The sequence below is a fragment of the Bos taurus genome, chromosome 24 (genome assembly GCF_002263795.3).
Source record: "Bos taurus isolate L1 Dominette 01449 registration number 42190680 breed Hereford chromosome 24, ARS-UCD2.0, whole genome shotgun sequence".
NCBI lineage: Eukaryota > Metazoa > Chordata > Mammalia > Artiodactyla > Bovidae > Bos > Bos taurus.
The window spans coordinates 32,737,006-32,751,831 of record NC_037351.1 but is presented as its reverse complement, the minus strand read 5'-3'; the positions used below and the strand labels follow the sequence as shown (position 1 = coordinate 32,751,831).

The following is a 14,826-nucleotide window of genomic DNA, read 5'->3' as shown; positions in this document are numbered from 1 at the left end:
TCACGCTTCAAGGATTGGGGATTTATTTGTAACTTTCTTATGACTCTGCTTTGTATTATTGGCAGAATGTACATGACTTTATTCCTTCAACAAACTTATACCATGTATCTACTATCCTGTATTTATGTAAACAAAAATTTGTGTCTTGAATGTACTTAATGTGTACTTAAAACAGGTTAAAATAGTAAATTTCACATTATGTATATTGTACTACAGTTTTCAAAAATTTGTTTTTACCTTAAGGTGCTCACATTCTAATAGGGAAGAAAGATCCATACACAGCTGACATGATAACATAGAGAGAACAAGATGCCCAGAGTATTGAGGGGACCTTGTATGGCATAGGAAGAGCATAAATGGCTTATCTTCTTCGCAGAATGAAAGTGAATGGCAGCCTGAGCCCGTATCTGGTTCATCTTTATGTCAGGCACTTGGCAAATACTTGCAGACTGAGCGAATGGAGGAGTGGATAAATGAATGCCCTCCTGATAACGTGAGCAAAGACAGCCCAGACGTTAATTAACTGTGCTGTCTGTATTATTTTATACCAGAATGTACCTCATTCATTCTGTCTGCCCAGGGCTGACTACGTGAAAGCTGTTATCTATTTGAAATGCACCCCCTGGGGATGGTGAGTTCGAAGAATACGGTATGTGAAATGCTTTGGTGTCTCCAGGCTTCCAGGGACTACATCGGCATGGCTGTTGTAGACGGCCAGCTCACATGCGTCTACAACCTGGGAGAGGGTGAGGCTGAACTCCAGGTGGACCAGACCTTGACCGAGAGCAAAACTCAGGAAGCAGTGATGGACCGGGTGAAATTCCAGAGGTACGAGTCTGATTGAGCACAGCTCTTTGGTGATCTGACCTGCGGTCCCCAAACTTTAATTTTATATTTAGCTTTAATTTCTTTCATCTCCTCGTAAATCTTTTATAACTTTATTTTCTGACTTATTTTTTAAACAGAATTTATCAGTTTGCAAGGCTTAATTACACCCTAAAAGCCACCTCCAGTAAACCAGAAACACATCAATTCCATGACATGGATAGTGGAAATAGCAACACACTCCTCAATTTGGATCCTGAAAATGCCGTATTCTATGTTGGAGGTTACCCAACTGATTTTAGAGTAAGTTCGAATGTTATTTCACAGAATGGAAATATTTAAAATTTAATTTGGCATAATGCTGTTTTGATGAGTTATATGTAAAATGGATTAATGATATATTCTTAAAGCGTCTATAGTGATAATTACTAAACTTATTGAATTATTTTATATGCAGTGATCTACGTATCAGTGTATAATTTAAATGAGCATCATTATCATTCCTATTTCACAGATGATGAAACTGAAACAGAGAGGTTGAATAACTTGCCCAAGATCAGACAGCTAGAAAACAGCGAAGCCAGGGCATCTGTCTTCAGGGTCTACATGCTCACCCCTAAGCTATATTGATGGTTAAAAGCAATAGAGTTAAACTGTTTCTTGGTCAACCTGATCATTGTCCTTTGTTCAATTAGTGAAAATTTTTTGTTGTTTTTTTTTTTTCAGCCTCCTAGTAGACTGAAATTTCCTCCATACAAAGGTTGTATTGAATTAGATGACCTCAATGAAAATGTTCTGAGCTTGTACAACTTCAAAAAGACTTTCAATCTCAACACAACGGAAGTGGAGCCTTGTAGAAGGTAAATAAAACCTAGAAGCTGATGTCTCTCTGTGCTTTTGCAGTCATATAGCATAAAAAGCATATGTAATTTATACTTAAGGAATGTAAATTAAATAAGGAAAAGTCTTTTCCTTATTCATATAAGATATTAGATGGACAGAATTTTCTTGATTTTGAAAAAAGTAAATCTTTCTTCAGTTTTTGGTGCCTCCTACCACAAAATATTCAGCAGTAGATGGTGCCTGATTTAGGGCACAAACTATTTATTTACTGTAAATTTTTAAAAAAGTAAAACAATAGTCCATAAAGAACACCATGACTTTGGCATATGAACCTATTTGAAAGTTGCTGCCTTGAGCTTGTGACCTATCCCTAAGTTTAAAAGATTAGGAAGATTCTAATATGAGACAGACTATTTATTACTCAGAATAAAATTATATTTCATTATATATTATTTCTTACATGGCGAGACCTTCAGCTGCTGGGTCACATCTTCCTAAACAGATGTTTGCAATAGGGTCTCCTGAAGAGCATCTCTGTTGAGGTAGAGTTTGATCATTGTAGAGTGTAAGAGCAGATCCAGGAGATACAGTGGACTGTTTTAACATTAAATTTAAAGATGTTTCCTCTTTAACAAAACATGACAACTTGATTGCATAGGCTTTGCTCGCTTTTTCATCAATAAGCATTGTTTCTTGGCAGTCTTTTGCTGCTGTGTTCTCACTTAATGGTGATTGGTGTTGACAGGAGAAAAGAAGAATCAGATAAAAATTATTTTGAAGGTACAGGCTATGCTCGAGTTCCAACTCAACCAAACGCCCCCTTCCCCACCTTTGGACAGACGATTCAGACCACTGTGGACAGAGGTTTGCTGTTTTTTGCAGAAAACCAGGTAACCTATGACAAGCATCCAGATGTTAACAAATACGTTCATTCATTTGAACAATTTTGGGGTAACTGAGTCATTATAAGCAAACAATATATCTGAAAAACAATGTGCAAATGTTAGCTACATCCTTTCCCTCGGTCCTACTCTGTTGGATTGGCCAAAAAAGTTCATTTCCATAACATTTTACGGAAAAACTCAAACTTTTTGGCCAACCCAATACTTTTTTTGGCTGTGTGAGTGTGTGTTGGTAAGGCAAGTCATCCAGAATTTAAGATGCCACCAGAATGTGGGAGAAATTGCCACTTAGCCATTCTGTTTGTGTTGTCAGTTTTATTCTTTGAAAACTACTGTTTGCGTAATAATCTTTGCTTATTCTGCCTAAAAGAAATGTTAAGTCTTCCTGGGGTCTCTGAAAGCTAAGCTGTTCGACCTCCTGCTGTTTGCTTCTTGGTCTGATTCTTTTCAGGCCGTAAGAGATTTCATCTCTATCTGCCTGACCCTTGACTTTCCAAGACATGGAGGCTTCTCTGTTTTCAAGCAGCTGAGGTTCCTGGAGACCATTCTGACATCTCCTAGTTTAGAAAAGGCCAAAAGTGACACTGTGTGAGTGATCGTCAGCACCATCTGCTGGTAGATAGGCCTAGATTTAATCTCTCTAGACAATGAGCTCTTCTTGAAGATGCTGCATAGAACATGTCATTGTTCAGTCCCTCAGTCGTGTCTGATTCTTTGTGACCCCATGGACTGTAACACACCAGGCTTCCCTGTCCTTCACTGTCTCCCAGAGTTTGCTCAAACTCATGTCCATTGAGTCAGAGATACCATGCAGCCATCTCATCCTCTGTTACCCCCTTCTCCTTCTGCCCTAAATCTTTTCCAGCATCAGGGTCTTTTCCAATGAGTCGGCTCTTCGTGTCAGGTGGCCAAAATATTGGAGTTTCAGCTTTAGCATCAGTCCTTCCCATGAATATTCAGGGTTGATTTTCTTTAGGATGGACTGGTTGGATCTCCTTGCGGTCCAAGGGACTCTCAAGAGTCTTCTCCAGCACCACAGTTTGAAAGCATCAGTTCTTCAGTACTCAGCCTTCTTTATGGTCCAAGTCTCACATCCATATGTAACTTCAGGAAAAACCATAACTTTGACTATATAGACCTTTGTCAGTGAAGTGATGTCTCTGCTTTTTAATGAGCTGTCTAGGTTTGTCATAATAGCTTTCCTTCCAAGGAGCAACTGTGTTTTAATATCATGGTTGCAGTCACCATCCATTGTGATTTTGGAGCCCAAGAAAATAAAATCTGCCACTGTTTTCATTTTTTCCCCATCTGCTTGCCATGAAGTGATGGGACTGGATGTCATGATCTTAGTTTTTTGAGTGTTGAATTATAAACCAGCCTTTCACTCTCTTCTTTCACCTTCATCAAGAGGCTTGGAGAAATATGGACCAGTCTATGGGATTTTCAGTTTGAGAATGCAGGATTGATATGGAGCTTGAGATTTTACCAGACACTTTGCCTACCGGGTGGGGACACAGACCTGGTCCACCTCTCCTCTCTTGCGGTTGTTCTGGACTCCTAGGGAGAGTCCAAAGCTGAACCAGTTCTGATGGTTTGGGGCATCCTGACCTTCCTGAAGAATGCAGAGAGCTGAGAAGTCACACAGCACCTTCAGGGCAAGGCAGTTGTTTTCCGCAACAAGGTCTTCTTTGTACTAGGTTTGGCCAAATATTTTGTAAGATGTTACAGAAAAACCTAAATGAACTTTTTGGTCAACTCAATACATTTTGAAGTTCTTGGAGACCAAGAATCAGAAATACAATTTATATTAGAAGAAATCTTATGAAATGCCATTAGTAACCAGATAAAAGGAGCTTTCCTGGTAGCTCAGTTGGTAAAGAATCCACCTGCAATGTGGGAGACCTGGGTTCAGTCCATGAGTTGGGAAGATCCCCTGGAGAAGGGAAAGGCTACCCACTCCAGTATTCTGGCCTGGAGAATTCCATGGACTGTTTAGTCCATGGGGGTCACAAAGAGTTGGACACAACTGAACGACTTTCAGTTTCACTTTTTCACTTTCAATCAGATACGAGAAAATGATCCCCAGTGCTGCTGTTAAGTAGGATGAATTGATGTTATTCTGTTCTTTGTGAGTGTGATGAACCCTCACTGACTTCCGAGAGCAAGGCTTAGGATCCAGAGAAGTACTGACTTTCCTTTTAGGTAAGGACTCTTGTTGGGCTTCCCAGGTGGCACCCAGTGGTAAAGAAACAAAAACAAAAAAAGCCCACCTGCCAATGCAGGAGACGTAAGAGACATGGGTTTGATCCCTGGGTTGGGAAGGCACTGGAGGAGGGCACGGCAACCCACTCCAGTATTCCTGCCTGGAGAATCTCGTGGACAGAGGAGCCTGCCGGGCTACAGTTCATGGGGTTGGAAAGAGTCAGACATGACTTAGTGAGTAAACAGCAACAACAAAGCAACCATTAAATGGAAGATAGAGGAGAAATAGGAATACATCAGAAAACAGATGGAGGAAAGTGGGGTTTGAAGAATACCCTGCCTCTCTCCAAAATGTGCGTGCATGCTAAGTCGTTTCAGTCATGTCTGATTCTTTGCAACCCCATGGACTGTAGCCCACCAGGCTCACCAGCCAGGAATTCACCAGGCAAGAATACTGGAGTGGGTTGCCATTTCCACCTCTAGGGGTCTTCCAAACCCAGGGATTGATTGAACCCTCATCTCTTACATCTCTTGCATTGGCAGGTGGGTTCTCTACCACTAGCACCACCTGGGAAACCCCTCCAAAAGGTAGCAATCGTATTTGCCAATGATATTCGTGATCTGTATCTTTTAAGTTGCCAGTTTTACATGCTGGTTATAGATTGGTATAAAACAAAATCATGACAGTAGCAAGCATTTATTGTTTCCTTCCTGTGTGCTGGTTACTGTATAGATTGTTTAATGTGATTGACAGGGTTCAGCCGTCATCCCCATCCCAGGAGCTGAGTACTAAGCACTGTTGTTCCTTTGAACTAGGAAGGCAGGTGAAGCTGAGAGCAGGCTGGAGTTTGAGTACACGTGGCTCTGTCTGAGAATTCTCCTAATCTACATTGTCCCCATGCTGTAGGATCATTTCATATCTCTGAATGTGGAAGACGGCCGACTCATGGTGCGGTACAAACTGAATTCAGAGCCGCCTAAAGAAAAAGGAATCAGAGACATCATAAACGACGGGAAGGATCATCTGGTACGTCCTTTGAATCTGTTTATCTGAATCCTTTAAGTTAGTGCACAGAACACTTTTCTATTAGATGAACTTATTAGCTGAGAGACATATCCTTTTAAAATCTGAACATTTTGCATGAAATATATAACATCCATATGGTATAGATAAAATGTGGTTAATTTCATGGATATATGTATATGTATGGCTGACTCCCTTTGCTATTCATATGAAATTGTCACTATCTTGTTAATCGGATATACCCCAATACAAAATAAAAAGTTAACAATAATAAAATATTTTAACATTAAAAAAAATGTTTAATTTCAAATGCAAACATTTCGGGAATGCCCTGGTGGTCCAGTAGTTAGGCACCAGGCTTTCACTACCAAGTGTGCAGGCTCAATTTTTGGTCAGAGAGCTAAGGTCCTTCAAACTGTGCGGTGCAGCCAAAACAGACAAACAAACAAATGCAAACATCTCTATTTAAATTTTTATTATTATAATTTTATGCAGATGTGCTACTGTGCTCAGATCCCTTGTATTAATATATATATACCATGTATATAAATTAATCTGAAGGAAGGCAAAAACATAATAGCTCTGAACCGTCATGAATAGAATTATTTTATTTCTCATTGCTGGCTGATTCATCTCTCATTTATTTTAGGTTCAGATCAAAATTGGAAAAGTCCAACAACGTATGTGGATAAATGTGGATATTCAAAGCGTTAAAATTGAAGATGATATATTTGATTTCAGCACATACTATCTGGGGGGAATTCCCATTTCCATCAGGGAAAGGTAAGATGATCTTTTTTTAAAGAAGCAAGTCACCTCTCTTAATAGTTACGATTGCTACTGATAAATCTGCCTTGTTTAATTCCAGCAAAAAACAAAGAATTACTTTTCTGTATTAATAGTGTTAGCCAACAGAGTACAACAGGCTGTTACTACTGGGTAACAGGCCTGGCTGTTTGAAAGCTGCAGGGGTTAGGGGTTGGGGTAGCGGGGAGATGAGGAAACAGTGTGCCACTTCCATTGTCGTTCCTGGGAGGAGAAACACCGCATGAGTAGACTTGGTGTTGACAACACTGCCATCAAAAATAGGGGCTATATCTTGGGGTCCTTGTGGACTTCCCCAGTGGCTCAGATGGTAAAGAATCTGCCTGCAGTGTACAAGACCCGGGTTTTATCCCTAGGTCGGTAAGGTCCCCTGGAGAAGAGAATGCTACCCACACCAGTATTCTTGCCTGGAGAATTCCATGGACAGGGGAGCCTGACGGGTTACAGTCCATGGGCTCGCAGAGTGTCAGACATTACTAAGCAACTAACACTTGCACTTTCACTTGGGGTCCTGGTTGGTACAGAGGAGAGCACAGGCGGCCCTGGGCACAGAAGGCTGGGGCACTGAAGTGCCTCCTAGGACATGAGGCACATTTGTATTACCTGCCCCCTTATGTGTGTGTTATCGGGGAGGGACCAGGGGCATGCCTGTCTCGGATGAATGGATACACGAATGAATTAAATTAACTTGAATGGAAGTAAAGTTTAATGTGAATGAGAAAAACAAACACCACTCTGAGGATACACTTAAAAATAACTCCCATTTTGTTCGTTTGTTTACATCCTTCCAAATGGCTGACAGTGATGTGTGAAAAAAAGATTTCTTGGAAGGGTTACTACAGCCTCATGACTAAGCTAAGAGAGCTCCCAAAATGTTTGGTGATGATTGCTTTCATATGAGATCTGAGGCTGGTTAACTCTTTCTAATTTATCCATCATTTAGAAGGAGCACTAGATGTGATTTATGAAGTGTTGTGCCAAGGTGGTCTTCTCAAATCCTTATACATTTGAACAGATGTCCAGCCTCAATAAGGAGACACTAATCTTTGTCTTAAAGTTGTCTGGGGACTTCCCTGGAGGTCCAGTGATTGACACTTAGCCTTCCAATACAGGAGATGCAGGTTTAATACCCAGTTAGGGAGCTAAGATCTTAACGTGCGTCCTGCCCACAAAACCAAAATATAAAAAAGGAGCAATATTGAAGCAGATTCAATAAAGACTTTTAAAAAATGGTCTACATCAACAAGATCATAAAAATAAAAGCTGTCAGGGTTGCCCCCAAAGACAGAGATGCAGGTGAGAAAGTTCAGCACTTTAATAGAGTTTGGGAGTGAATGTCTTTCCTCCCTAGGTTCTTTGAACTAGAAGGGACCTTATGGATCATGGTATGTAACCTCTTAATTTTAATGTAGAAATTAAGAGCCAAAGAGGTAATATTAATGTTTAATATAATCAGTACTAAATAGCAGTTCAACCTTGAATAGCTAGTTATGAATGGCCAGTAAACTTGGTTTTATTCAATTAAATGTAATAAAATAGAGTAACCTAAGGCAGCACCGTTCACACGTTGGAGGCTGTCGTTTGTTTTCTCATTGCACAAGCACTCATTGGGTTTCTAATGCCATTAGGTAGTGTGGTCAGTTCTGGGATGATGAAGAACAGGGAAGAGTCTCAAGTATAGCAGAAGGGAGACAGTAGAACAAGGCCAGTGCTATCAGACGGGAAGCTCAGGGTGATAGGGACCCAGTAAAGGAATCTATCTACCCATTTAGGGTATCAGGAAAGTGGTCTCTGACTAGATCTGAAAGAACCTGACATATGAAAGGTAACATATGTAAAGAGATAAGAACCAAAGTGTGAACTCTTAAGAGACACTATGAGGCAGGCCCTTGTGGCTGGTGTGGGAAGCAGGGGCCAGACCACAGAGGATCTTGAAAGTCACAGTAAGGACCACTGGGGGCTTCCACAGAGAAAGGACATGATCAGACTGGGGTTTTCAGTAGCTTGCTGTAGTGCAGGGTGCAGATTGGATTAAGAGGGAAAAAGCAGAGGCAGGTGGAGAGGTTTGAAGATGAGTATAACAGGTGAGAGGCAGGTGGTCTGCCCACGGAAACGACAGGGCCAATGAGGAAGAGAGTGGATTCTTGTTATGCTTAGGGCAGCAGATGGGCAGTGCTGAAAGGTTGCTTGGGTTTGAAGAATAACAAAGAAAAGTGCTCAAGAAGGACTTTGATCTAGCGCTTGGACAGATGGCCAGCACCAGCAGAGAAACGGGGTGGTGAGCTCAGTCTGAGACAGGCTTAGTCCCAGGAGACAGCAGTTGGAGATACCTGGAAAGGACTAGATGGAAGGCCTTGACCTCTAGAGAGACGTCCAGGCTGGAGCAAGGGTAAATGAAGCTTGAGAACAGGTGGCTACTGAGGTTATGGGGGCAAGTAGGCTCCCCCAGAGCGGCGAGGGATTCTCAGAGGTGTTTGCCTCTGTGTGGCTACAGCAGAAAGTCCACAGACCATGATGAGGATGTTGGCCAAGCAAAGTTTACTAGGAAAAACTAATGGGTGAGGATCCAAAGAAATGGTTCAGTTTGGGCTTAGCCATCAATGAGTAGGGTGACCTTGGATTATAGTCAACACTCAACCTTTGCCTTTTTATTTCTGTCCATTAAAGAAATACATATATGGGTATTGTGGTAAAGAATTTGCCTGCCAATGTAGGAGACACAAGAGATTTGGCTTCAATCCCTGGTTTGGGAAGATCCCCTGGAGAAGGCAATGACAACCCACTCCAGTATTCTTGCCTGGAGAATCCCATGGACAGAGGAGCCTGGTAGGCTACAGTCCATACGGTTGCGAAGTCAGACATGACTGAGTGTGCACGTGTGCACGTATGTGTGCCTGTGCGCACACACACACATATAGATGGACATACAGAATTTTCCTAGGCATCTGTTTTAGGGTCTTCCAAACAGGGACTGCTTCCTTTTTCTGGGTAGGTTTATACTTTGAGTTTTGAGTCAATCTATAAGGACTTGGAACATGCAGGAGACAGAGGCTGGTCAAAAGATTTCACTGAGCTTTTCCTCTCTCTTAAGTAAAATGCTTAACAGTATTCAGCTGTTTCTGGCCCTGCTTCATCCCTCTGGTGCTGTCCTTGATGGTTCAGAGTCCTGAGACCCCCTTCTGACGTGGGTCATGGAGGATTTCTCCCCAGTGACCCACAGCTGAGTCTGTAGGGACAACCAGCAGTTCTTTCAAAGAGGGGAGGTGCCCTGAGCCCTGGCAGGGGAGTAGTGGAGACAGTCAATGCTTGAGCCTAACGTGGAGAGAAGCAAGCCTCATATATGTTACCTCTGTGTACAGGCGCATAGGCAAGAGACCTTGTGAGCGTGGTGTTTTTTCTCTCTCCCTGTAGCATACCTTCTGGGACTCGGGACCCAGATCTTGGAGTGATTTGTGTAGGATCAGAGTCGGAAGCAAGCCACAGTCTGTTAATCCCATCTGCTTCCCATGAGGAGAGCAGATCACCCCTGATGATGCCAGAGATGCACTGTCATCCCTGACAGTGCCTCAGACCAACAAAAAACACTTCCCGAGGAGTTACGTACATCATTGTATCACAGAGTGTGATAATATCACATCACAATGAAAGAACTCCAAAACTAAACACCGGGCAAGGATCTGTTGAGCATTTGTTAATACCCAGCACTGAGTTCGGGATTTGATTTTGTTCCTCCTGCTCTCTGAGATCTGCCCACAGTAGGCTGGACCCGGCTAAGCCTTTGTGAACAGCGTGGTCCACGGTGTGTACACATACCCCAGCATACACACCCATTCTTATGGCAGCCTACAGCCCTCCTCAGCCATGTTCCTCTAGCAGGTGTGCTCAGACCTGAATTCTGGAGCAAATGTGGAACTCTAGGCCCTCAGATGAGCCAGAGTATTGAGAACATCCCAGAGAATAGTGGAAATGAGTCTTTCATTTTAACATCTCCGCTGTAGGTAACTGTTATGTAGGAAAGAGTCATGATCATTCCAGTGCTGTGGGTGCACACCTGTGTAAGCATAAAGAGAAAGGGCTTCAGGTCACACTAGCTTGTGTGACACACTGACCCCCGGGACCCCAATGCTGCCACCTTCCTTCTGCATGACCTCGTGGGAGTCATCTAACCTTCCCAGCCTCCTTGTACATCTGTAATGTGGGCACAGTGATGCCCTGGCTCTTAGAGGGTCGTGGGATTCAGAGTAAAGGATTTAGCACAGTGCCTGGCACATGCTAAGTGCTCAGTAATGTCAGGTGAGAAAATATCTCCCTTGTGGGGAAACATAGAGGGAAGGGATAGTTAGGGAGTTTGGGATGGCCAGGCACATGCTGCTGTATTTTAAATGGGTAGCCAACAAGGATCTACTGTAGAGCACAGGGAACTCTGCTCAGTTATGTGGCAGCCTGGATGGGAGGGGAGTTTAGGGGAGAATGAATACATGTATCTGTAGGGCTGAGTTCTTTCTCTGTCCACCTGAAACTATTGCAACATTGCTAATTGGCTATACTCCAATATAAATAAAAATGTAACAATAAATAAATTAAATGATAGTAAATCTTTTTTTTAAAAAAGAAAATATTTCCTTCAAAAGGCTATTGTGAGGATCAGATAATAGTTGTTGTTCAGCAGCTCAGTTGTGTCCGACTCTTTGCGACCCCATGGACTGCCCCACACCAGGCTTCCCTATCCTTCACCATCTCCTGGAGCTTGCTCAAACTCATGTCCATTGAGTTGGTGATGCCATCCAACCATCTCATCCTCTGTCAACCCCTTCTCCTCCTGCCTTCAATCTTCCCAACATCAGGGTCTTTTCCAAAGAGTTGGCTCATCACATCAGGTGGCCAGAGTATTGCAGCTTCAGCTTCAGCACAAAACAGGTGTTCCTTGTCTGTCAGCTACCTTCCTTTCCCCTTTACTTTTTCTGCCACCTTATTCTTCCTTCAACCTGTGCTTTATGGAAAAAAGGAATCAGGAGATGTGGATGAGTTTAAAACATGTTGAAACCCAAGAGAGAATGGATCAGAATATTAAATTAATGAGTTAATAAATATTAACATGTGGACAAATAGACAAGCCCCAGGAATGGATATGAATTTTCCTCCTCTCCTGAGGCAAGAAGCCAGTTTTATAAAATCATCAAGCTTGTGCTGCAATGCCCATGAGGATTTGTTTCTTCCTTTTAATGAAATTTAATTTTATGCAGATTACATGTAGCTCAGCTGTTTATAATGAATTGCATGAAAATGAAGGCAGACATCTTTCCATTTAGAAGAGTGTGCCGCTTTAGGGATTAGCAATGAAGTCAGCTTTGTGTTTATCTTAGTACATCATTTGCTTAAGAAACACAAATATTTGCCCGGACTTCAGTCATTTCACGTATGTTAGTGTTTTTGTGTGACATCCGCTCCAGATAGATCCAAAAGTCAAATCAAAGGGGAAATGCCACGGCAGTTACTTAGGAAGAGCTGCTTTATCAATTGCTTCTTTATGGGGGCTTCCCTGGTTGAGAGTCCACGCTGCCAATGCAGGGGGTAATGGGTTTGATCCCTGGTCAGGGAGCTAACATCCCACATGCTGTGCAGCCCAACCAAAAAAAAATTTTTTTTTAATTAAGAAAAAAGAAATTGTTATAGTGATGCACTGATATGATGGGGATAGTTACAACTCTGCCATCTCACCCTGAGTCCTTGCTCTGCACTGGGCACCATTGGAGTACGTTACCCACATTATCTCATTTAAACTCTGGGCTGGGAAGCAGATTACCACTTTCCTGTGGCGTAAATGAGGAGACAGAAGCACAGAGAAGACACCCGGGACAGAACTTGGACCCACACAGCCTGCCTCCAGAGCCCAATGCTCCAGAGCAGCTTCTCTCGGAAGCACCTCCTGAGTGCCACAGAGGGTTCCGAGTACCTCCTGGACGTGAACTTGTTTAATCCTCACAGTGACCTCTTGCCCAGCCTGAACAGTTAGGTGGTGGTGGATATAACATATGAGGCCGGACAGTGCTTTCCATTGTTCCAGCTTGGCATTGATTAAATATACCAAGCCACACTTTTCCTAATTGACTAGGACCAAAAAGTAATAATTTATTTCCTTGGTGTTTACAGTGGCTGACTTAAAACTGGACAGGAAAAAAAGATTAAGAAGTTTTCTAGAGTATTTCTGGCTCTAATAAATTACTTACTTATTTAGTTATTCAAAGAGTGAGTTGCTCAGTCATGTCTGACTTTTGAAACCCCATGGACTGTAGCCCACCAGGCTCCTCTGTCCATGGGATTTCCCAGGCAAGAATACTGGAGTGGGTTGCCATTCCCTTCAGGCGACCTTCCCAATCTCCCACATTGCAGGCAGATTCTTTACCACCTAAGCCACCAGGGAATTTAATATATATTTATATGATGTTTCTGCTGCTGCTGCTGCTGCTAAGTCACTTCAGTCGTGTCCGACTCTGTGCGACCCCATGGACTGCAGCCTGCCAGGCTTCTCCGTCCATGGGATTCTCCAGGCAAGAACACTGGAGTGGGTTGCCATTTCCTTCTCCAATGATGTTTCTAGTATATCAATTTATTAATATGCTTTTAATTCATGATGCATTATCATGACTCCAGGAGAGGATGAGGGGAACAGTTTCAGATGTTGTACATCTTCTATATGTCTATACTTTTTGGGGACACTGGCCATTCTTCTGTCAACATTATTGTATTCATTTTTAATATTGAGAATGCAAATCACACAGAATGGAAATATCTAATAGATTTTCCCAGTATCACAAAATTAGTAGCAGTCTAGAAATCCAATGAGAAGAGATAACCATAAAACACGTACTTGTTCATGGGTGAGAATCTGTAGGGAATGAGTGCCGTGTTTCAGCTGCAGTTCCCCATCAAGCCTGTGTTTGGTCCATCTTCTTTTTCTTGCATCCCCAAATCAGGTTTAACATTTCTACACCTGCTTTCCGAGGCTGCATGAAGAACCTGAAGAAGACCACTGGCGTTGTCAGGTTGAATGATACAGTGGGAGTAACAAAAAAGTGCTCAGAAGACTGGAAGGTAAGTAAAGAGTTCAGAACCTTGCAAAGGAGTGGTCCCTAGCTAACCCATGTTTAGCTTTCGTTAACACACCAGCTTTTGACATATTCTGATCTGATGAACTGGCTCATTTATTACACTCTCCCTGTACTTGCAAAACCTCTTCAGGCTTGTATATTAAATTTGTAGGAAGGTAGAAATACCAGCTCTACACACAAAAACATCGAGATGGTTGGCAAATTATCACGCAGAAAAAGCAAACTGTTTTCCCATGGGTCAGTTCAAGTGAAGTGACCTAGGTTCAGATACTATTATTTCAGCCATGGCATGATTACAGGGCCAGTAATTTATTCCATGTTTGCATTTCAGCTCGTGCGATCTGCCTCATTCTCCAGGGGAGGACAGTTGAGTTTCACCAATTTGGACTTCCCATCATCAAGCCACTTCCAAGCCTCCTTCGGATTTCAGACCTTTCAACCCAGTGGCATCTTATTAAGTCATCAGATGGGGGTATGAAATATTGTATGAATGTTGAACAAGATTTAAGCCTGACTCAAGGTTCGATGTCAAAAACAATAGAGGGGTTTTGAAGGTAAATCCGTTGGGCATTTTTGTCTAGCATCACACAGTAGATGTTTTGTGGATTTCAACCATGGAAGTGGTTGCCCATCCTGGGGTAGGGCCTAAAAGAAATCAGGCTTAGAAAGTAAATTCTAGTTTACAGAATGGGATTTATGTGTATTCGTGGGCTCCGTTTTCATTCTTTTCAGGTATATTTTGAGTGAAGGTGAAGTAGAACTGTTATAAGTAATAATGTAGCTTTAAGTGTTTAGAACTAAGAAAAAAAATCAGAATGTATACCCATTACTCGTTTGTGATTCCATAAAAGATAGCTCTTGAGATTCCTTTTTTGGCAGCAGCAGCTTGTTGGACAATATTTGCATCAGAGAATGGAAGAAAGTAATGCCTTTTGCTCTTTGTTCCTGTACAGCAAGCCATGATTCTCTAAGAGTATTTAGCCAGTGTGGTCATGTAGGCGTAAAAGTCAGCTAATACTCCTAAATTGGCCGGTGGAACAACTGGGATTTTAAAATAGAAAGAGAAGTAGGACACTCTCTTTCTTGGGTTTGTTTC

At 42.2% G+C, this 14,826-nt stretch overlaps 1 protein-coding gene across 4 annotated transcripts in view; it reads left to right on the top strand.

The window, feature by feature from the left end:
- Positions 1-14,826, top strand: part of LAMA3 (laminin subunit alpha 3) — a 260,515-nt gene that overhangs the window by 219,359 nt on the left and 26,330 nt on the right. For all 4 annotated transcript variants that reach the window (XM_024984437.2, XM_059881027.1, XM_059881028.1 and 1 more), the window contains 8 exons: positions 677-828; positions 966-1,128; positions 1,552-1,685; positions 2,414-2,558; positions 5,680-5,799; positions 6,446-6,579; positions 13,596-13,713; positions 14,062-14,202. In XM_024984437.2, the coding sequence (XP_024840205.1) occupies positions 677-828; positions 966-1,128; positions 1,552-1,685; positions 2,414-2,558; positions 5,680-5,799; positions 6,446-6,579; positions 13,596-13,713; positions 14,062-14,202 (1,107 nt within the window). The remainder of the gene's footprint in view (positions 1-676; positions 829-965; positions 1,129-1,551; positions 1,686-2,413; positions 2,559-5,679; positions 5,800-6,445; positions 6,580-13,595; positions 13,714-14,061; positions 14,203-14,826) is intronic.